The sequence below is a fragment of the Enoplosus armatus genome, chromosome 9 (assembly GCF_043641665.1).
Source record: "Enoplosus armatus isolate fEnoArm2 chromosome 9, fEnoArm2.hap1, whole genome shotgun sequence".
In the NCBI taxonomy this organism is placed as follows: Eukaryota; Metazoa; Chordata; class Actinopteri; order Centrarchiformes; family Enoplosidae; genus Enoplosus; species Enoplosus armatus.
In genome coordinates, this window is record NC_092188.1 from 5,560,258 (window position 1) to 5,584,403 (window position 24,146).

Here is a 24,146-nt window from a genome sequence, read left to right on the forward strand (position 1 = left end):
ATCTTTAATGAAGTAAACAAGTGAAGTAATGAAGTAAACACAAACACTTTGAAAGACATTCAAACTAATGTGAATACTTGTTATTCAGTTGTGTTGTGAAATTATTTGATATCCAGTGTTTTCACGTCTCGATCCAATTAATCTGTTATATTTATAATAAAAATGGAAAAAGTAGAATCAAAACGAAGACGTAATGTTACCTTTTACCTATACTGACCCAATGATCTGGGTTCATTGCTCTCTGATTATCAGCATGAAGAGCAATGAGTGAGTCATGTGTAACAAACAACTGACAAATCAGCGAGCAGGTTCAGTCCAGGAAACGCTCGCTGGTGTTTCTACCTGCAGACAAGAAGCCACGGAGCCGCAGCACCGACACCGTCTCACTGAACGGCTGCAGGAGTAGAAACACAGTTATTTTAAGGACCGTCCCGGCGAGCAGCGATGGTTTGCGGCGGATTTATTTGCACCAAGAACTCACTCTGCGCTCTCAACATCCTTTATGTTGTAAGTAGGAGTTTGCTGCTGTTGTAGCTGTGGAAACTTAACAGAGCTGTTTCTTAAAATAACAGTGGCAACAAGTAACTCCGCTTTCGTTTTGACTGCGACTCAGAAATGCGCCACATACCTGTTAGTTTAATAGGAAATGAGATAAAACATGTTTGGGCTGTTTTCTGACCAGTTTCCTGGCTGAGGAAATGCAACAGGCAGGTGTTGGTGGTAAATGATTAGGCCCAGTTTAAGGCAGCCAGTTGCTTTCGCCAGTGGTGGTATAATCGGTAGTTTTACTCACATAGATATATTAAAAAAAAATAAATAAATAAACGTATTTTTTTTTCAACTGTGGAGGGAAATGAATCCCTGAACAATCTCTGTAATCACAAATTGGTGGTTTGTCAAGTCTTTATTCTTTTTCTTTACTATACCGGTAATTCATTTAATTAATTTCTTATTATGACTTATGTTGTACAGTAACTCTGGAGCTTGTATGTATGTGCAGAGGTTTGTCTGTCATCCTCAGTTCTGCATGCTTTAATAAAGAAAATTAAATAAACATATAGATATTTAACGAAAAGGCTGACTTATAAATAATGAGCTCAGAGACAGATACGTTTTATAAAAGTCCTAAGCCAATAATAAGATTTGAAATGGATAGATTTGACTAGAGCTGCAACGATCAGTCAATTAATCGATTAGTGATTTGACAGAAAATCATTTTTGAATCATTTTTAAGCAAAAATGCCAAACGTGCTGGTTCCAGCTTCTCACTTGTGAGGGTTTGATGCTGTCCTTTGCCATACATGATAGTAAACTGAATATCTTTGGGGTTTGGACAAAACAACATTTGAAGACGTCACTAGGTATTTTTCACAATTTCTGTCCTTTCAAACCAAATTATTAATAGTGAAAATAATCGTTAGTCGCAGCCATAGATTTAATGTCATCTTTAGGTGGAGAAACAGCTCTTTAGTCCACTTATCCACTTCTAAATAGTGTTACTAAAAAACACATTTGTACACAATAACTTAGTTTTTCCTTTTTTTTTTTAGCTTAATCAAGGGCGCACTGGTTTGGTTTCAGTGGTGAGGACAATATGAAGTCAAAGGAAAAAAAACAAAGCAAGAAACAAGTGGATATATATATAAACATAAATCTAAAAAAAGAACAAAATATGATGAAATTAGTTATTGTGATTTCCACAATAGGAGCACAGAAAGAAATAGAAATGTTATGTAAATCTCTTGAATGTTGATGCACTAACCATACTTCAGTTTCCTTGATAGACACCTGACATTTTATGTTGAATAATTTTGTAATTTTTCTTTACATCTTTTTTTTTTTTTTACCCAATAAAAATGCAGAAGAAGTCAAAGTACTTTTTTCAGCCCGAGTGAAGCCTGCAGTTTTCTCTGCACACGGCCCAAACAAGCTCCACCATTAAGGAAAGGGAGCCTTCATGGAGCCGAGAGAGATTAGTAAAAAACTGAAACTGTAAATGTTGGGGGACTGTCACCAGCATTTTAAGATTTATACTCTCTGGAAAAGCAGTTTTTGTAATGTAATGTAATTTCAGTCTGGATGGCGGGCTGAAACGGAGAGATGTTTATAAATTTAACCGGCTTTGTGAGGACGTACTCTTTATTATCTCAGAGCATCAGTGATCAGCAACCATGTGCCATAGAGTGCAAAAAGGATGCCGTTTTTTTTACTCCAACCAGCTGTTATACAGTATTGTCCCTCCATGACATGCTTGCCCCTTGTGTGGAGACTTCCTTAACAAACGTTCATTGATTGTACTTCCTTCTTCTCTCATGCCAACATTGTTTTCCTCCTCCTCAGCTGGTGAGTCTGCTGCTGATTGGAGTGGCAGCCTGGGGGAAATGGTTCGGCCTGGTCTCCAGCATCAGGGTGGTGGCGGGGGTCATCGGCGTGGGCATCTTCCTGTTCCTGGTTGCCTTTGTGGGCCTGTGCGGCGCCCTGAAGCACCACCAGGTCCTGCTCTTCTTCGTATCCTTTGGTTTCTCTGTGTGGTTTGTTTGTAGGAGCGCAGGGAGTCGACCCACTCCTTCTGGTTGTTGTTGTGTGCCAAAGCAGAATGAAAAGTAAATAACACAAAGCTCTTGGAGGATTTCATTCCTCTGTTGCGCTTGTGTTTTAATGGTTCTTGTGTAGCAACAATACAGTGAGATTTCAGAATGTTCTCATGATTTTTAATCCAATGTAAACTTCCTTAACTTGGTCCAGTACATTATGATCCTGTTCATAGTGTTTGTTGTGCAGTTTTCTGTGTCCTGTGCTTGTCTGGCCTTGAATAAAGACCAACAGGTATGTATATTTTGGCCTGCGTACAATAATTTACCTCAGATTAACATGAATGGGCTCACATTTGTTTAGTGATCCTACCGGTGTAGATTTTATGCAGTTTTTTATTCATGTTGGACACAACCAGTCTGTGTGATTTCTCATTTACAGAATCATCTGCTGGAGGTTGGATGGAACAAATCTGAGGCCACTCAAAAGGACGTGGAGAAAACACTCGACTGTTGTGGCTTCACTTCTGTGAACTACAACGGCTCGTGTGCTGCTGTGAGTGAATCTTTTTCTTCTCAGCAGCAGGTTGATGTAGATCTGCATGATCACGTCTCTGGCAGTTATTGCATTTTCTCTCTTTCTCTCTTCCTCTAGAGATGCTTTCACATCCCTTCACCGTCTTGTGAGAAGTGCTCCAGCATCATCCAGCAGTATGCGGGAGAGGTGCTACAGTTTGTCGGTGGTATCGGACTCTTCTTCAGTTTTACAGAGGTCGGTAAAATGTCATGGCAACAAAGCTGTTTTTAGAAATGTGGAATTTGGTGCTGATATAGACATTAAGATATATTGCACTGGGATGAAGTTTACTGTAAATTCAGAAAACTGACACATTTATCTCTCCTTTTCAGATCCTTGGAGTTTGGCTCGCCCACAGATACAGAAATATCAAAGATCCTCGATCAAATCCTGGAGCCTTTCTATAACCTCTCACAATTTAATAAACCTAAATAATCGCACTGCTGAATAACAGTTTTTCCTCTTAACTTTTGTAAATCACACTTTTGTAAGGTGTAAAGCGAGACTGTAACTTTTCACTGTAGCCACAACACATTACAGGATAAAGATGGTAACATGTGGCTGACTCAGTAGTGTGTGTATTGAACTGAGCAAAGTTTGGTTTTATTGCTTATAAATTCAACTTTTTGTGTGTAAAAACAGTTATTTCATCTTTCAAAAGTTATCGTCTCGCTTTAATATTTGCTGCTCGATTGACTTTAATTGAAATGATGCGATATTTGCTGTTGTGAACATTAATATTGTCTCTTTTAAAGGAAAAGTTTAGGTATTTAGGAAATTGAGCTCATTCACAGAGTTAAATGAGACGATCGATACCACTGTCATGTCTATAAGGTAGATTTGAAGCTATAGCTGGCTGCCGGTTAGCTTATCTTAGCATAAAGAAGCAGGGGGAAACAGCTAACCTGGCTAAGTCCAAAGGTAACAAGATCCACCTACCAGAACATCTAAAAATTAACAAGTTTTTAAAGTATCGCCTCTTTAATTCTAATCCGTCTCAAAGTGATAGACGTTAACAGCAGCTGTGTATGCTCACCATGCATACACCTTATGCAAATAGTGGCTGGATGACTGTACTCACCACTCCCAGACCAGCTAGTCACGGGTGACCACACACTGTGTTTTGCAGGCAGTGTATTTGGGTGTTGGATGTCCTAACAGCAGGAAAAGGTTTAGATCAAATTTAAGTCAAGCCTGTTGCAGCTTGAGAGACATACTGTTATGAAACCAGGTTTGTTTTATATGTGTAGTTATTTGCTCTTTGTTTCCTGTTTAAAACACATCTGAATAATATGAATTCATCCTAAATCATGTTTCATTATGTTCATCCTCTCACAACTGTAGTCATTTTCCTTACTTGTCCAAAATAAACACGCAGCGTTGCAGCACATGTACGGAAAATGTTGTGTTTATGCTTTGCTTGTCAGATCCAGTGCTGATAGGGAGGCGTGTTTTCACTCAGGAGCAGATAACTTGGTGCCCCGTGACTCGCTCACATTCCTCACCCCAAACAGGATGCCAACCAGGAACTGCACTCGCTGTTCAGACTCCTCAGGCGGTCCAACCTGTTCACCAAGGTCACTGGGAACTCAAATAGCTCAGCTGCTGCGCTGCCAACTTGTAAAATAAAGTCATTGTCTGCACAGCATGTAATTTAAATGCAATCTATATTTAGCTCTATGTTAAGAGATAATTATGTACTATTCTAGCATTCATTAGCAGACTAGAGCCTATCACACGGCTGTATTTAGACACTGGGATTTGTCTATATTGAAAGACAAACGTATATGGATTGTAGTTTAATAAATAAAGATACATACAGTATGTTACAATTGCTTTGGCTCAGTTTTCACAACATAGTTTTAGTGTGAAAAACTCTTAATGCACCTCTTTTTTCAAGTTTTCAAGCTTATTACAAAGCGCACAGATCACTGAATCAATGCAATGTGTCTGTCATTGTTTTTACTTTAACAACATTACTCTGGCGAGCAGCATTGCAACATAATTGTTAATTACTTCACCACCACTGCCATACGTTCAAATGTGAGACATACGTGGAAAAGGAAAAAGGGAGGAAAAACAAACATATTGAGCGTCTGTTACACAGTAATATAAACTGTGTTTTAATGCTGTATGCTTTCCGGCATTATATCATTAATGTAGCTGACTGAATATCTAAAAGTGATTGAAACATGTATGTTGTGCTGTCTTGAAAAATGACACATTTTGTGGTCGATGCGTATTTCGAGGCTGTATTTCGGCACGGCTGTGCACGTTAACCACATCCATGGAGCTAACATACTTGCAATGACAATGCTAACATGATGATACTAAGCATAATGTTTACCATCTTAGTTTACCATTTGCTAATTAGCCGTACAGATAAAGTACAGCTAGCTAGGGCTGATGAGAATGTCATTAGTTATTAAGTACAGCCACAATAATCATTTTGTCTTGTATGAATGTAGGATTTTCTGTGGTGTCAAGTCAGTACAGTACAGTAATACAGCATGTTTAATAAATAAAGTTCTTAAAAGTTATTCTTACTCTACATCATTTCAGATACTGACTTCTGCATAGACATCTATTTGTATAATTGTAAGGAAGTGACCACTGCAGACTTGTTACTGTTTATAATAATAACAGTAAAGCCAGTGATTACAATGTGCTTTACAGACAATAACTCAAAAAAGCATTATTTGATTATTTTCATTTTATCTTAATATTCAGTATTGATCAAAATTCAGTGACGAACATATACAATGTTGTGATGCTCTAAGAAAACTCACTGCATGATGTATTACCTCATGCACTATGTGAGAGTCTCACATTTTGAAATTGAGCTAAAAGCATTTGTAAAATACTGTCATACCCACAGTTCTTGGAAGGAAAAGCTTGGAAGTACTTCCAGGGTCAAAGGTCATTTGGGGTGGAGAAGCAGAGAGGAAGCACATGGTGAGTGTGTTCACAAATGTAAAAGTTTGTAAATCATATAATGAATTATAGAGACCCCTGCTGACAGCAGTTAGGGGTGATTGATAATGAAATGAAATGAGCACAGATGGGAAAGGTGGAAGGTACTTCCAGGAGTTCACATGTAATATGTAGAATTCGACAGGCAAACTGGGTGCAGTCCAGCTTCATCACTGGAGGGATAAAGTGTCACTTACATCTCAAGAAGTCACTTTGATTTATGTCTTCTGTCTCCTTCTTCTTACACGTATTCTACAAGTATTTTATGTTCCACCAACCTCAAGTTTCTTTGTATTTGCCATATTAGCAAATATGGCAACCTCTTGTCAGAACACTTCAAATTGTGTCCCTCGGCTGATAGCTTCAAAGCCAAATCTTGTAGTATGCAAGACCATAATCTGCTTTAAGGCTGTTTTCAGAGAGGTTTTGGATGATGTCTGAAGCATGTGCAGCACTCTGAGGTTGTTATCTGGGGAGCTTTTATTTAAGTACAACTTTGATGTAATGTTTTCCTTTTTAAGCTACTTGATACTTCTAAATATTGTACTTTTTACTCCACTACATCTGTTTGACAGCTTTAGTTACTAGTTACTTTTCGGATTAGGATTTTACATAAAATACAACACATTGTTAAAAAACAGTGGTTCCCAACCTTTTTTAGGAGATCTCAGTGTCTAGTTTGGGCCCCACGTCACACTTCAGATGTGTATGAGTTGTTAGCAGTTACACCAAAGGGATTTTTACCCTCCAAACTCTCATTGAAATAGTTGTTTGAGGCCCAAAGTGGTAAAATCATCCAATATTTCAGAAAACAGCAAAGAAAAGTCTGAAAAATGAATTCAAATTTATAAAGCTTTTATTTATGATTTTTTCCTCTTTATCTCCCGTTAACTATCTCACGACCCTTCACGTCTTGAGACTCTTTGGAAGGGCCCGACCCTTAGGTTGAGAACCACTGGACTAAACTACCGAACTGTACATAAAGTAGTTAAACGTGTAGTAGTAACATGCTGCGTACACATTGATGCATCAGTATTAATAATGTGTCTAATCTATCAGTCACAGGGGCCGGTTTTCTGCAAAATGAGTAAATTTAGCTGATAATACTTCTTTTCTTCTACTTAAGTACAATTTTATATGCAGGACTTTTACTTGTAATGCAGTATTTTTACATTGTAGTGAATTGATCCTGCATTTCCATTTTTCCCGTTTAGTACCAAGTGATGAGAAGCAGAGAAGAAGCAAAGGGAGCTTCACAATCAAGGTTAGTCGACATCGACTGGGAAATAACTTTTAAAAAGGTAGAAGTGTAGAAATAAATGTTGCTTTGAGAAATTCACCTTCACCCTGCTTTATTTGGCTACCAAAGCACTCTTACCAGAGATGCAAATCCAGTTTCTTTGTCTGTCATAAAATTTAATGTTTTCACTATCAGTCACGTTTATGTACTAAAGGGTGGCCACTGACTTGTAGTGCCACAGCAATCCCAAGTCTCGTGTTTCTGTATGTTGTATTAAAATGATTCCAATGAGCTCTACGCAGTGTGGAATAGATTTTAAATTTGGTATCAGCTGGAAACCCTGAGTTGAGTGATAGGAATCGGCATCCCTAATCGTTACTCCATGTAAAGTGGCAAAATTATGTTTATGTTTGATGTTTGTTTAAAGCCAACAGCAGAGCGATATGATGACTTTATAGGTGGAGATGATTCTTCATAACTAGAACTAAAAACATGTTTGAAATGTCAGAGGCTGCACAGTTCCTCAAGATGTAATCCTGTTTATACATATTTTTCTGATGTTGTGAAAACAGATTCCTTTTCCACTTTCAACTAGAGCCTGACGAATTATCGCAACTTTTAGTTTAACATAAACATGACAAACCATTTGGATTAGGATCCCTTAAATTTGCTGTGAATTACAAAAACTTGTCAGTGCTCTCTGGTGGACAAACTATGTAACAGCAGTGTAATAGCACTGTTTCTAAATGACCACATACTGTACGTTTGTCATTTTTATACTGAAATTTCTTGTTACTTATCATCAGACATATACGCCAATACTGACACCAGAGATAAGCTAATATCTGCTGATAATATGGGTTCTGGGTTCAACCCCTCTCAAAGCCAAAAAGAGTGCTCTTGTATTGTATCAAGATTTTTATTAAGCTTACTGTACAGTCATGTACCAAACAGCATGTTCATCACATGAAAGTATACTCTTGCGCTTGAGAGGAAGCAAAAGTCCACTAAATAATGAGAATTCAGGCTCCATATTAACAAAGCAACACGAGGATAAGAGGGAAAAGAAAAAAAGACGTGTATCCAAGCAGAAGTAAAGTGACCTGATTTAGTCAAACTTAAAATCTGATACCATACCCTTTTAACAAGGAACATTCTCTCAGCAAAAGTTGGACCAAAATTAACACAGAAATAAATAGGCACTGGGGAAGTAGTCACATTAGCATTAGGCAATTAGTCAAGAGAGCCGCTAACTGCTTAAAAGGCATGAAGACAGTTTTGGGGGTGAAGCTGCATGGAGTGGTAGTCGAATGAAGATCCAAGAAATAATAAAGACGAAGATGGAAACGGCTAGAGTCTTGCAGGTTTCTTATCAGTTGAACTTGATTACGAGTCTGATGAGAAAGCTCTGTGTGCGTTGGGGAACTGCTGGGAGTTGATGTCCGGGTCTTCCCTCACCCGTTTCTTGATGTCTGCTTTAACCTGAGAGGAAAAAGATATGATTGTTGTCATGGTCGGACGTACAAGTAGTATGTCAGAAGGTGAGTTAGTGGTTAGAGAGGCAGTCGTGTGACCATTGGTTTGTTCCCTGCGACTGTCAAAAGAGAGACGAAGTGAGACAATCCCACTGACGTTTGTAACTACGCTAATAACTAAAAATCCAGCCTTGGAACAGCCTCTCTGTCTGTCGAGTCACTCGCTTCATATGTTTAGAGAAGGACTGTAGTTTTTTGAAAAACCATCTAATATGTTGTTTATTTGATATTTCTGTTTTTCAGCTGTCAACGAACACCATTTCCTATAAGACCTTAAGGTTTAACATCACGGCTCGACAGTCTATGGACATGCTGCCGCTCTTATAAACTTAAAATCACAAAGGCTTCGACTTCTAAAAGCAAGTGCTGTAGTGGATGCCAATTTGTCGTAGAATATGGAAAATAAACGTTAGGAACATGCTACATTTTTTCTGAAATACAGAAGTGAGTGTAACAGAAACTAGCCAGGATCAAGATGACGTCTTCAAATGTCTCATTTTGTCTGACCAACAGTCCAAAACCCAAAGACATTCACAATTAAGAAGCTATAACTACTGATATTTTCTGCATTTTTGCTTGAAAAAGTCATTATCAAAATAGCTGCTGATTATCTTTCTGTTGAATGACTAATTGATTTGTTTCAGCTCCACAATTATCTTGCCTACTTGTATGAAAGTGAAAATAAAAGATAATAAACTTTAGATGAACATACCAGATACGTGTAAAAACTGCTCGTACTCATAACTACATTAAGTTTGGTTCAAATATGTACCGATGTATATTTATGTATATATATATGTATATTTTCAAAATTGAATCGAGATTTGATGTTCACCTTTGTCTTCACTTTCAAACAATGTTTTAGATGTTAAGATGAATTGGTTAATACAGACTTGTTTGTAACTTGTCTGACCACTTGTGTTTTTAAGATACAGCTAGCAGTGTAACCATGTGTCTCTGCTATAAAGATGGAGAGAAAATGTTATGCTAACCAATAAATCATGGTTAAAACTGTGGTCATTATTAGCCTAAATGATCTGTACTGTGTCCCTGGTTTGTTCTAATGTGCATGTAAGGTTTAGTTACCTGTTCTGCATACGCTTCCTTCAGCTCCTGGGTCTCCAGATCGTCTTGTAACTGCTCAGCAGAAGTGATGGGCTTCACTCCTGCTGCCCTGGCTGCTTGACTCACTGCATCGGAGAGAGAGAGGAGGCTTCCACCACCCAGTCCTGTCTGGAAACACACACACACACACACACATATATATATATATACCTTGAAAAAGGTGAGGACAAGTGACATTCATACGTAATAAGTAAAGTTATAGCTGATCTGATTACCTTCCTGCGTTTAGCTGGCATGCCATGCAAATAGGCATCAGACAACGGAGGCTGAGCCTTCATCTTCCTCTGGGTGATCATATCGCACCTGATGATGGGAACCCATTCCTACAACACACACAGTAAATAAACAGGGAAGATAGGAAGTATGAGTTACCAGGAGTATATTTTAAAGGATAGGTTCACATTTGAGTTTCAGTCTGTCTTAAGACAATACTCAAAACCTCTTTGTGTTACTGTTCCTCCACTGCAGCTCAGCAGGGAACTTTGGAGGACACCTGCTTGATTCGACTAACTCAGACTGCAGAAGCCTCATATTAACTTTGACTAAAAGTTTAAGATGCGTTTTTGCACAAAACGATGACTAGATTTTGTTTCTTATCTCCTACACTGGAATTGCTTTGGGTAGGGATCTTCCAGTATGGACACAATTGCAGCAAAAACTGTTTCCATGGAGATGTGAGTATTGTTTTAAGACAGACTTGTAAAACTTTTAACCTGTCCTTTAAAGTACTAGTGAGAAGATCATAAAAATGACTGACTGATAAAGATCTAATTTGTGGCACTCACAGCATTAAAATTTAAGTTTAAATCAACATCTGTGTGTCTTTCCAGAAACAATGTCCCATTAACTCTGGATAATCCACAGACTTCAGTTTGAACAGTTTGTTCATTGGATTATCCAGAGTAATGAAAACACTGTAAATGTGAAGCAGGGCGGTGCTACAAAAGGAGTCATGAAAACCCTTCCCTGGACAAACAAATAAACAAATGTTAAAACAGTAAACAAACTGTGGGGGCTCTTACAGGGGGAACAGCAGCCGCCCAGGCCTCTGTCTCTCGAGGAGACTCCTCACTCCCTCCCTCAGCTCCCGCTGCTGCCATGTCGCCACCTAATGGTGCAGCTCCTCCCGAGGCTCCGAGGTCCCCAGGCAACACCCTTGGTTCCCGTGATGACGCCCTCGTGTCGAGTGACACCGACATGGCCTCCTCTGCTGTGGTGGCTGCAGCTGGTGAGAGGGTGTCCCCAATCTTTGAAAGTGGAGAATAGCGAAATGAGGGAACTAAAAAGGCAAAGCAGTACCTAAAATGTCAAACTGAGTTTATCTGAAAAGGACATCAAAGACACACCATGCTTACCGTTGCACTTTGTGCTCGTTCAGGCTCTTGTGTGCCAGCTGCAGAAGACTGATCTCTCTGTGAAAGAATGTCATCTAATATTTATTAGCCATTTCAGACGTGCCGTCCAAAGTAACACGATATTTAACAGCCTCTCAGATAAGACGGACTGCTTTCTCTGCATGTAACTTGTTACGTATGCATGTGCATTCTGTTTTGCAGAAACTGATAGTTTTCAGATGTAAAACTGAGAAAGTAAGACACAATTTGGGGAAAAGAAACAGATTTTAAGTTCCTGAATGTAATTGACAGCCTCAGACGTGAGCGGCTACATCGTCAGGTTTGATTTACTTCAATTGCCAACGTGTGTCCATCCATATTCTGGGAAGGAGCCATAGATACTAAGATAAAATGCAATACCAGTTTTGACAAAAAAAGAGGCATACAGCTGCTCCGTTACCTGTGTGTGAACTATGTAGTTCTGGATCTGCTCCTGTGTGATGGGGATGTGCTCCAGAATGACCTGCAGCCTCATCGTCATCATGCTGGTCATCCAGTTGACCAGGCTGGGGCTTATGTCACTGGACATCCTCCGCTGGAACAACAACAGAAAATAAAACTTTTACTTTACAGGCACAACAGCTGTTTCTTCTGTATTTTGTCTTTTTGGAAACATTCCTCTCTTTGGATTGTTAAAATGTTTAGTGGTTTTTGTTTCATCTCCTATGTGACCGTTCAGTAGGTGACTGCTGCAATCTTTTTGCTTGTACATTTTAAGTCACTCCAAATAAGCGTGTCAGTTAAAAATTACAATGTAATGTCTTCTCTACTGCGAATAAAGTTGGCTTTAATTATCCATTAAATCTTGTCTTGTCTTTCTGACTCACTGGTTGTAAAATTTGGATTGTTTTCTGTACAAACTTGTCAGCAACACTACGATTTAAAATATGAACATAAACTGAAATTTGTAACACATGAAAAGAGGGTTACAGGTGGATTAAATGGAGGGGGAAAGGAGAAATAAACAGTGACTGAGTAGCTGTAAGGGAAAGGTAGTGTACTCCAAAATGTGTTGTTTTTGGAAGGGCATAATAGCGACTTTGTGACCAAAACAAAGCTTCACAGGCTTTGTTTGCTGCAGGCTGGTTAGGCAAAACAATAGAAGTTTTTGCACAGCCACTTTCCCCGCATAAACTGTTGCCTTCAACTGGTCGAAATTTTTGTTTGGCTGGTTCTTCTTTTTCGTTTCCTACCATAAGCACTCAAAAGCGCCGCCCACTGCAAGTAGACTCACGTGTACTTGCATTTGCACAAAGAACTGAACGCCAAATTCAGTATCATCTGCTGAACAGAGAGCAGTGTCCAAGCAGAAACAAACAGTGAGTGAATTAAAGATTGTATACTGACTATTCGGTGGTTGATGACTGCAGTGAGGGCCCTCTGGTCTCCTCTCAAGCAGTGCAGGTTGAGGGCAAGACACTCAAACAGTGCCTGGTTACACATCTGTAGCAGCCGGGGCCCAAATGAGTCATCTGGATGAGAAAAATATTGATATTAGATAATTACCAAAATAAATACAATACTACAAATCCTACAGGGACTACTACTTCACCTCACAGCAGTACACCTGATAAACAATCCAAATATGATACCCTCTAGTGCTGCAACCTCCACTGATTACCAACACAAATGGAGTCTAAACTGGAACCAAAACATCCACAAGACCAATTGATTTAGACTGCTGTTCTTAAAGTTTACCAGTGCAACGCAGAATATGTGTGGCAATGTGCATCAGCTGCTGCCTGAAGAAGGACATGTTGGTCTGAGTGACGTCAACACCCTCCAACACTGTGACTGAAGACTCTCTCTGTGGGAGTTGAATAAAGAGGCACTGTCAATACATTTAACAACTACACAGGTAGCACAGCATTTCCACAGTTAATAGGTAAACCAACTTAAAACTAAACTGGCTTTAAAAGTTCAACGCCTTAATTCATGGTCTTCATTTTTGGCAAAATCTGCTGTCTATTGATGTGCATTCACTTGTGTTCAAGTTTCCACATAAAATTGTTGTCGGCTTGGCCTAGTGAGAATTATCTACCTGATACAGCGGGTTCAAATTATACTTAAGGCACACAAAAGTGGTTAACAAATTATGATCACTACCAGGTCATCCAAGCACCAACTACCATCAACTAATGTGATCTGGATCTAATTCATTGTGCAACATCACAGGCCTGAACAGTATCCAATATTGTCGGTTGATTTTCTGCTGACACACTAAATATACCATGTAATGAATAGTGACACAGCCTTAGTTGTTATAGATGTCATGTTTTGGCTTTGGTAAATTAATATCTTATTGAGTAAATAAATGTTGTGGTAACATTTAATTAGGCTGTCCCTGAATCATGATTTTCAGAGTCAAGGGCAACCCTATATTTGATCAAAAACTGTTTTGTATTTTAGCGATATGGGAGGAGGAGGAGTGGACTTCAAGGACTTACAAAGCTCTCAGTGATATACTCCTCCAGTTCGTTGACAAGACTGTCAGCCGCAGCCTGGGCGATGGAAACAGAGGAAAAACAAGAGAGTGACGGCACATAGAGAGAGAAGAGGACAAAAATCCAACGGTTATTGGTCAATTACGCAAAAAGGATAAAAAAGACAAACCATCAAACATGGGATCAATAATGAAAAGTAAATTAGCTCTATCTATGCTTGAGTATTAAAAGATGGAAAATACATCTGAAAAACAATTCAGTATGTTCAATAATATATTCAACTGGTGAGTGGTACTGACAGCAATGTTCTCATCCGTGGGCTCTCTGCCGCTGAGGTAGTTCTGGGTGAAGAACTGGGACAGTTGAGGCTGGATGCGGCCAAGGGGCTGGTGCTGGCCATGAAGCAGCATCACCAGGTCTGACATGGTGAACGTCTGGCACACCAACATCAGCAGCTCCCCAAAAAACCCTGAGAACAAAAAAAACAAAAAAACACAATTAAATCAATAAATCAAGAGGGGTGACATTTAAATGAATCCTTTTCTGATATGCTCCTTGACAGAATGACATCATGGTCTGTTACCCCCAGCTGCTCTATTGAAAACTTAATGTACTTATATGTTTGTTCTTTACCGGTAGGATCCTCAGGGCTGATGAAGATGTTGGTTGCCTGTGACAGCCTCTGCATGAACTGGGCGATGCTCTCTGTGTCGTTCTGGGCCTGGCCCAGAGAGCCCATCATGGTGCCCAGGACGCCACGGACAATGCCCGTGAACAGCTCCGGGTTGAGGACTTCGGCTGCTCCGGGGGGGTTGGGCATGGGGTTGGGCCCTGCAGCCTGAGCAGGAGTGGTACCAGAGGGAGGTGGGGGTGGAGAGAAGATGGGTTGGGAGGCCTAGAAATTAAATGGAAATGGGAGTGAGGGTTTGTTAACATTACGTTGCTTTACTTGAAATCTATTTATATCATAATTAGATCTGTATCTATTTGATGTGACATTTTTACTGATGCAATCCTCTCACATGAGCAGGTAATACAGAATTACTCATATCCAAATGCATGTGGAATTTTCTGTTTAAGAAGTGCACTCAAGTGGAACATTCAAACACTGACCTGCTGCATGAATTCACTCACTCCCTGGATGAAGGCTGGGACACCAGATGTGGTGACAGTAATTGAAGGGGCCCCTACAGGGCTCGCACCGGCCCCACCGGCTACCCCCAGGAGAGAACCCAGAAGCTGGCTGAGGTCTGGGGGCATCTCCTGAGAATGGGGCTCACTGGTGTTGGTCTCAGGTTGGCTCTGTGTGCTGGTTGTGTTTGCAGTAGGTGGAGGTGTTGGACCCGAGGTGGAGAAAGAAAAGGAGGAGGGGGATGAGGAGGTTTGAGAGGAGGAAAAGGAAGAAAAGGAAGAAGAGGAGGACGTAGACGTGGACGAGGAGGAGGAGGATGTGACTGTTTGACCAGCTGGAAAAAAACAGATCGATACATCACTGATTGACAGCTTGAAATGTAAAAAATATTGGTCAAGGATTGCTATCATAATTACGTAAAAAGCGTACCCATTTGTCCTGGCAGCAAAAGCTGTCCAACCAGTCCACTAATCATCTGGTTGAGAGCAGCAGGGTTGAAAGCCTGTGGAGCAAGATTCTTTAATTAGTCTCAAATGTTGATCGTGTTGACAATCAGCCTCAAAAACAGGAACTAAATCAGAAAACATTATTCCCACCTGTCCTGGCTGCTGGCCTGGCATGGCAGCCCTCACATTGATGGTGGTTCCCCGGGTGCCGAAGGCTGGAGGGGGCATGTTGGGTGCAAAGGGGGGTCGGGTGAACACAACCCTGGCCTGGGGCTGCGGGCCTGTATGGGGAGGTGGTGGGGGAGCAGTAGGTGTGGTGGTGGGTGTGTTAGGACCCGTGGTGGTAGTTGAGGAGTTGGCTGTGGAGCCGTAGCCAGGAGGGGTGGGCTGGGGTGGGACTGGTTGGCCAGTGGCAGTGGCGGTAGCCGTGCTAGTAGCTACTGCAGCAGCATATTGGCTGATCTGTTGCATGAGATTCCGCATAAAGTCAGGGGGTAGGGCACCTGCAAAGAGGAAACAGACACTAATGAATTAGAGTACCATGAGTTACCTGTGTTATCAGCAGCAAATGACAAGGATTTTCAGGAGTTAGAAAGAGAAGACTCCATTTTCTGATCCAAACTAATATACACAGTATTTCATTGAACTTTACTGTTGCAAGTCAGAAAAAAAGATGAACTGGACTTAAAGGGGTTTTACATGACCAGACTGTGTTATGTAAAATGTAGTATGCCAAATGTACTACCAACTGGCCTTTACCTGGTTGTCCAGGCATTTGCTGTCCAGCTGCAGCAGGGTTTGCACCTGGGCCTGCACATACACACAAAAACAACAACACACACACAGTTTGAAGTATATTTGCCAGTATATTACTTTCCACAGAAGTGCATTTGCAATAACACAGCCATCATTCGACAAACATTGGGGGAAAAAAATCGTATGACTCAATAAATACTTGTGGTGCATAGAGGATGCAGTAGTGCGGTTTGTGTACACACTGCTGCCCAGTAATGTGACACACAAACAGCTTTGATATAGTGGAGCATTCAATCAGTGGCGGGTAGGGGACAACACACCGTCCGCGTTCATCTGCATCATGACCACCGGGACTGCCTGGTGGCTGATCCTGATGACCCGGGGGCCAGCTTGTCCCTGTCCAGCCTGCTGATTGGACGGGGAAGTCTGTGAAGGGAGGGTCTGTCCCTGACCTGCCTGCTCCGATTGGTTGGTCGACTGGGTAGGTGGGGCTTGTCCTTCAGTGCTGTTAGCCGCAACAGTCACTGTGGCACCCAGGTTCATCTGTTGGTGAAGATGCAAGCACAGTCAGTCTGATGAAAGTTCACATTAATAGATTTTAACCCCAGAATGCTTGCATTCACTTACTTGCACTGGGATGTGGTGGTGCACAGCTCCAGGCAGAGTGACTGGGGTGGCATAGTGGGAAAATGGCCGGACCACATGTAGGTGGCGTGGCACAGGGCTCATGAGGTTCAATCGCAGGTCACTAAGGGCCACAAGGGCGTTGCCAAGGAGACGGAGACACTCCCACGTCATGATGAGAGTGCGTTGGTCCTCCTCTCTCTCCTGTGGAAAAAAGAAACCTGCTAAGCACCTCTAAAACTCACTAATTGACACATATCTCATAGTTTAATCCTTACAAACGACTAGCAAAGTTACTGTCCTGTAAAATAACGGTGAACCTTTCCTTTAAAAGATAACAGAAATAGACTATAAACAAGCAAGGGTTATACATATATTTAGAGTAGAGTATTATTATTTGTACTTTTAGTATTATTTGACTGTATATCAAGACAAAACCTTGCTAACTGCTGATTTATTCCATACATCCTTTCGGTTCAAACATCTTTTTTTTGTCAGGTATAAAATCATTTGATTGTTTGTATGAAATAAATCCGGTAGCATGTAGTCAATTACTGCATTTTTAATAATCCTATTAATACAAAATAATCACCTGATATTTAAGTTATTGTTGCCCTTGAACCCTTACGAATTTAACAACTGAGGATGTGATCTTGGAATTTTTTTAAGATATGAAACATTTTAATAGATGTCCTAGAGTCCTGATAAAAAGCACATGTTCAGAAATATACCAAAGACCACTAGTTAATTGTTATGTGGCTGTTTAAATCCTACTCTATTATTGTTGTATTCTGCGGTGGTGGCTGTCTCCAGGATAGTGTGAGCTCTCTGAATGAAGGGCTGCAGTCTCTCCTCCACCCTCCGCAACTCAGACAACATCTCCGCCAACTCAGCTGGGCTGGGATGACTAGGGGGAGAAAGGAGAGGAAAGTCGATTACAATCAAACAAAACAACTGTTCACAAAATTAGTCAGTGGTCATGACAGTGACACAGAGTTACAGCATCACCACATATAAGGACGGAAAGATATTGACATGTTAGTTCAATAAAAGATAGTAGAAATGACTGCTGTGAACCCTATGATCTGCTTTATATTTGTAAAAATTCAGGAATTATCTTCATTAATTCTATACTAAATTATTTCGTTTGTTCAAATTCGCCTGACTTAAAAAGGTTTGGAGCAAAAAAAAAGAAGTCTCAATTGCTGTGAATTCTCAGGTATGTGGCATAAATAACGATCGGAGTCACTGAGAGAGAGGATGTCTCACTTGGGTCCAGGTTGGGGTGTTGGTCCCTCAGATTGTGCTGAAGAGGTGGGTGGAGGTGGGGGAGTTGTTGGAGGTGGGGAGGTGTCCATGGGCTGGGCAGAGGGAGAGGGAGTGGAGGTGGTAGATGAAGATGAGGGAGGAGGGGGAGCAGAAGCAGCAGAAGTTGTCTCTGTTTGGGAGGATGAGTCGCTCGGCCGACCCTGAAAAAAGACACAAGATAGCAGGCGAATTTGTTACTGATAAGGCAGTGATTTCTCTGGAGACTCGCTACTTGCTAATTTGAAGGTCGAGTTCTCACCTCCATTCTGTGGATAACATCATTGACGTCCCTCAGCAGGTTCTCAGCCAGCACCAGCCTCAGCCTAGGCTCACTCTGCACTGGTTGGTCCATATCAATGTGCACATTCACGGACCCATTGCTCTGAAATAGAAAAGGTGACAATCAACAAAACACTTGATAATGTTATGCGGGTTTGTATGCTATCAACAGATAGAGTGTCTTACCCCAGAGCTGGTTGTGACTCTGGCATTCCTGGCATTCTCTCCCATGCCGGACACCATCTGCTGAACTGACATCTAAACGAGAAGAACACCGGCACAGAAGTAATGCGTCTTTGGAAGACAAACTGACGGCCATGAAATGAAACATGATTAAGACTGGGCAACATACTGCATATTGAATATATATTAAATTAAACAAATCATAGGACTGTCTTCCACTACATATGTGTTACGGTATCTGTTCAGGAATAGATTACACAACTACAGCTTTTCATGTTGCTGTTCATCATACTGGACAGCTTGAAAGAACTCAAACTACCTTTTGTTATAAGCATGCTCGGGTATGTCAGAAATCATTGGGAGATCACTGGGAGAAATCTGACTGAGCAATTGTTTTGTTGTATGTTGGAATTTCCATCTATCCATCCATAACCACTTATGCTTAGAGGGTCGCTGGGGGTTAGATGGGGGCTATATTATCATTATGGTAGGACTCAATAATAATAAAGGGCACCAGAACCAGAGATGTCATCTTTTTTATTCCACACATTCTTCTTCCTGGTCAAAACCTGGCACCTACATTACCCACAATGCAACATAACTACCGAGATTCCCTACACAAGTAACAAAGCAGATCTACCTGTATCTGCTGTGGGTCCATGATGTTGACAGGGAGGTTGAAGGTGCCAAGCATTACGTAGCTGTTAGCGTTGCGATCATGTGGAGGCACTTGTGAAGTTCCCTGGGAGGATGAGGAGGGCCCACTGTCTGCTGAAGTCCCTCCTGACCCTGAACCAGGCTGGGAGGGTGGAGGAGGCGCCCGCTCCACGAGGTGTATCACTTTGCCACCCACATCTGGGACAACAACAGAGAACTATGGTTACATCTGTACACATGATAGTGTGTTGACTTCACACTTTTGTTTTTGAGAAATGAGAAATTCTAGCTATATTCTACATTGCTGAAAGCCGTAAAACTTGACAGCTGTCATGACTTTCTCCAACAATAGTGGTCACCTACAACAGCAAAATAACACCAAAGTAACAGAAAATCTTCCAATAAAATAACGGCATCCCTAAACGTAAATTCCTGCTTACCTACTTACTCAGTGTGTGTATCCCAAATGTTAAGAATCAATGTGCACATAATGATAAATAAATAAGAAAACATTTTTATGAAGCTGCACCTGTAGTATTATACTTGAAATCACAAAACAGGAAGGAGTACAAAAACTAATCTAAAATTGCCCTTGAAACATTCAATAACAAAATCGAGTTCCTTTTATTACTTACTGTAGTCTGCCAGAGTCCTTTCATCCTGTAAGACTCTGCCCTGGTAGATCAGCCGCTGTTTGTCCACAGGGATACCCACTGAAGGAGCAATGTGCTCCTTGAACTCTTTCACTGTCAGCTACAGAAAAACGACGGAACAGAAATGAGTCGGACTACCACAAAGGCAGACTGAAAATAAAGAATCCACTCCAGAATTTGCAGTATGAACGGATGAATTTACCTGGGCACCAACAGTGTAGGTTCTGCTTTGGGAGTCTAATGTTTTGACTGTCACCTCTATGTCTGCAGTTTGTTCTTCCATGGTGTTCCTGTATCATAAAACAATGTGTTCCAGTAATTATAGCCCAACTGATACTGGATTCTTGAGGCCGACACCAATATCAATATTTGAGAGTTTTACATTTTTGATAACATCATATCAGCTGGTATTCATTTAACATAAACAACCCTTTTTGATTAAATATGTAATAACAGATTTAAATCTAATAACAGATTTGAATCTGTTATTAAAGAATTGTGACCAAGACTGAGTGGGACATTTTACAGTTGAAAAATACTCCTCAGTGCTTTCTGGTGGACACACAATGTAATGAAGGCATTGTTTATAAATAACCTTTTGATATTTAACTATTTAAATCTGTAATTGATTTCTTTCTATCTGATTTCTGAATCAATTGAATGATCCCAGTGGTGTATTCATATTGCTAGTTTTTTTATGACAGTTCAACACCCCAAAAGATTCACTTTACAAAAATATATAGAAGAGAAAAGCAGCAATTAAGAGAAACTTAGATCAATGGATGTTTGGCATTTTTGCTTAACAGAAAAATAAAAATTAATACTTACTGTTTATCAAAATCTTGTTGTTTTATTCTGATAAATAAGACTAGATTTGTCTTGAATTCAGTACTTCTGCACACCTACACAAAAAAAGGTAGTGCTTATAATTAATCTATTACTTCTAAAATGATTTGTCAACTAATGTGATCGACTAACCGTTCAAGTCACTTATGAAGGAAACTTCCAGACATTCACTGGTTCCAGATATTTAAGTGAGAGGATTTGCTTCTCTTATGTCTTTTATATCGCTGTAAATGATGTCTTTTGGTTTTGGACTCCACTCGGACAAAACAGGCAGTTTTCACTTCTTTCTGAAATTTTACAGCATAAACAACTATGTAATTAATTGAAAAAAATGATTGACAGATTAATTGATAATGAAAATAATTGTTAGATAATGAAAATAACAACGAGCACCCTTAAGACACACCTTACATGTATAAACAAATCTGCACCTTCAAACAAACTTCAGTATCACAAACAATATACACAACAATAAAATATACACAGAAATTAACTACATCTTTACGGAACTGGTCAATTGTTGCTTACTTAATACAAGTAATAATAACAAATATAACAGATCAAGGAAATAAACTTTGTTAACAAAAACCATATAGGTAAAACAGAAGAAAGTAGCAGAGACTGAGAAGCTAACTTTGGCTTCCGCTTGCTAGGTAGCATCATAATGTTAACGTAATTAACTAACAGCTAAAAGGGGTTACCGTTAGCTAAGTTAAGTTAGCGTAGGCTAGCTGCATCCTGCTGGGCCAGTCAACGGTAAGGTTAGTTTAGATCTTTACATTAATTTAACTATTTGAGCAGTGACATATAGTATAACGGCAATTGCGGATTACGTTAGCCAGCAGTCGTTAGTTAGCATTGACTTGCTAGTAGGATTTAGCTTAATTTGGATACCAGGCAAACGTTTGCAATGAAGCTAACTTTGACTAGCTATGCTAACTAGTAAGGAGGCTAAGCTAATGCTAAATAAACTAAACGTTACAATAAGCTTATATCAGAGGCAATAAGGTATTTCATAAAAAACACAGTGTGTTATTTAACGGTTACCTTAAAAGTCACACTATCCTTTCAACTTATCCAGTGTATGCAGCTGTTTCTTATCATCAAATAACATGCAAATGATTTCCTAGTACAAGCTCTGGTACTTGCTAGAAGCTACCAGGCTGCACGGATGTGACGTCTGGCCGACACCGGAACCGCTGGAAGGGGAAAGAAAAATGGCGAATCTCGTGGAAGCAACAACCCGCCAGCAGTTTGAAGATTTCTTAGCCAAAGCTGGAAAATGTCTGACCGTAGTGCACTTCCAGGCGGCTTGGGCTCCTCAGTGCGAACACATGAACGAAGTGATGGCCGAGCTGGCCAAGGAATACACGCACACCACGTTTGTCAAGCTAGAGGCGGAAGCCTTGCCGGAGGTGTCGGAGAAATATGAAATCGCCTCTGTCCCCACTTTCCTTTTCTTCAAGGGAGGAGAAAAAGTGGACCACCTGGACGGGGCCCATGCCCCGCAGCTGACCAATAAGGTAAAGCACTTGGCAGTCACCGGCAGTCCGAGTGGAGCTGCGAAAAGTAGCACCACAGACCTGAACCAGCGGCTAAAGAAGCTGGTCAACGCGGCCCCCTGCATGCTCTTCATGAAGGGATCCTCGCAGGAGCCCCGATGCGGCTTCAGCCGGCAGATAGTGGCCTTATTGAAGGAGCACAACATCCAGTTCAGCAGCTTCGACATCCTGTCCGACGAGGAGGTCCGACAGGAGCTGAAGACCTACTCCAACTGGCCCACCTACCCTCAGCTGTATGCGAACGGAGAGCTGGTGGGAGGACTGGACATAGTGAAGGAGCTGGCCGAGTCTGGAGAGCTGGAGAACACCTGCCCGAAGGCTGTCACCTTGGAGCACCGTCTGAAGACCATCATCAACCAGAACCCAGTCATGCTGTTCATGAAGGGCAACAAGGAGGCTGCGAGATGTGGCTTCAGCAGGCAGACACTGGAGATTCTGAACGCCGCCGGGGTGGATTATGACACCTTCGATATTCTGCAAGATGAAGAGGTGCGTCAGGGGCTCAAGACATATTCTAACTGGCCAACCTACCCCCAGCTCTACGTGAAAGGAGAGCTGATCGGAGGTTTGGACATACTCAAGGAGCTGAAGGAGAGTGGAGACCTGGTGTCAGTGCTGAAGGGGCAGTCATAGGTAGAGCGCCATGCTATCAGTGAGGGGGAACAAGAAACTACGCACATACCCAGATCGGCCCTCTGTCACTGATGTAACATTACACAAGGGCCAAGCAGTGAAAGAAAGAATATATGAAGATAAATTAGATTAAATAATAAAGTTGTTCATTAGTAGCATTTGGATAAGTTCACATTTTGTTTAAAGTAAAATTAAAACTGCAGTTTTGTGAGAATTGACTTTTGGTTTTCAGTCTGAAATTTTCATAGCGTTACTTGAAAGTTTTGCTCTGAAGTAGTTTTTGAAAATACATCTTAGGAAATGGTTATGGTGAAAGTTAAGCAATGCCTGTGCTTGGCCTAAATCCCTGTCTGACTCTGAGAAAATATATAGAGAACAGCTGATTATCTAGTGTCTGCATTTTTGGGTTACATCTGTCCTTCCAGTATTCACAGTGTCGCACTTAAGAACTGGTTTACATTCAGTTAACCATTATTTACCTGGGTTGTGCCGTCCTGTCCAGCTCCTGGCCACACTTTCCTTCCTGTCCACTTGTCTTGAAAGACAGAAAACCTGTATTTATCTATATCCAAGAATCACTCTAAATGCTTAAAACTAATTATATGTGGCACTTATTGATACTTTGTTCATCAACACGATTAAACAATAAAAAATACTTAAGATATGCTGTTGTTTTTGGTGCTATTTCCATGAACTAGCTAATATGTGTGAAAATCATTTTTTAGAATTCATGGGAAAACAAACAAATCACATATTCAAAAACAGGAATACAACAAAGGACTTCTAACCTCATAGGTAACAGGGAAAGTTGTTGAAATTAAGAAAATTTGCTGTGTCTGTAACCATAAATATAGCACATCCATAATTCTTAGCTGTAATTCAACGGCCCTTAAATTCAAAGTTTGCAAACTGGTAGTAAACAAACCAACAGGTACACACAACAAAATATGTGCTTTCTAATACCACAGCACTGCAAACTATCGCATCAAAAATTTAAGTGGGGTTAAATCAACAGCTCTCAGACAAAGTCTCAACAATAATCAAATATAAAGTTCACAAAGGTAGTAATTCTCTGCACACCATAGTGTTGTGGTGTGTATGTCAGGAGGGAAAAGGGTTGTCTTGCTCACTTCATTTTAATAAAATACTTTAGGATTAGGTGTGCAGGAACTAGAAGTAGTCCAATACATGGAGGAACAGACTGCAACAAAACAGAAATTTAACTATGATTTTACACAGCATCATATG

General features: G+C 40.6%; 3 protein-coding genes across 7 annotated transcripts; 2 read left to right on the top strand and 1 right to left on the bottom strand.

Annotated features, from left to right (window-relative positions):
- Window positions 1-342: 342 nt before the first annotated feature.
- tspan13a (tetraspanin 13a) lies at window positions 343-4,498 on the top strand. Its single transcript, XM_070912032.1, has 6 exons — window positions 343-507; window positions 2,341-2,508; window positions 2,746-2,826; window positions 2,974-3,087; window positions 3,187-3,303; window positions 3,441-4,498. Exons 1-6 carry the CDS (start codon window positions 445-447, stop codon window positions 3,513-3,515), a joined length of 618 nt encoding a protein of 205 aa, XP_070768133.1. The 5' UTR covers window positions 343-444; the 3' UTR covers window positions 3,516-4,498.
- A 3,723-nt stretch (window positions 4,499-8,221) lies between these two features.
- bag6 (BCL2 associated athanogene 6) lies at window positions 8,222-21,861 on the bottom strand. Of its 5 annotated transcripts, none has more exons than XM_070911279.1 (25): window positions 21,751-21,861; window positions 20,060-20,147; window positions 19,840-19,957; window positions 19,188-19,402; window positions 18,551-18,622; window positions 18,345-18,467; window positions 18,047-18,246; window positions 17,552-17,684; window positions 16,781-16,981; window positions 16,606-16,696; window positions 16,157-16,207; window positions 15,548-15,900; window positions 15,381-15,453; window positions 14,933-15,285; window positions 14,453-14,714; window positions 14,119-14,288; window positions 13,823-13,876; window positions 13,074-13,182; window positions 12,723-12,847; window positions 11,776-11,910; window positions 11,328-11,393; window positions 11,004-11,228; window positions 10,197-10,304; window positions 9,943-10,089; window positions 8,222-8,803 (listed from the first exon to the last, which is right to left on the bottom strand). In XM_070911279.1, exons 2-25 carry the CDS (start codon window positions 20,138-20,140, stop codon window positions 8,708-8,710), a joined length of 3,561 nt encoding a protein of 1,186 aa, XP_070767380.1. In that variant the 5' UTR covers window positions 20,141-20,147; window positions 21,751-21,861; the 3' UTR covers window positions 8,222-8,707. The 5 variants fall into 5 exon arrangements, with proteins under 5 accessions (XP_070767380.1, XP_070767378.1, XP_070767376.1 ...); XM_070911277.1 differs by having other exon boundaries at window positions 11,337-11,393; window positions 16,474-16,696; XM_070911275.1 differs by having other exon boundaries at window positions 16,474-16,696.
- Window positions 21,862-21,920: 59 nt separating this feature from the next.
- Window positions 21,921-23,536, top strand: glrx3 (glutaredoxin 3). Its single transcript, XM_070912238.1, has one exon. It carries the CDS (start codon window positions 21,921-21,923, stop codon window positions 22,896-22,898), a length of 978 nt encoding a protein of 325 aa, XP_070768339.1. The 3' UTR covers window positions 22,899-23,536.
- Window positions 23,537-24,146: the final 610 nt, after the last annotated feature.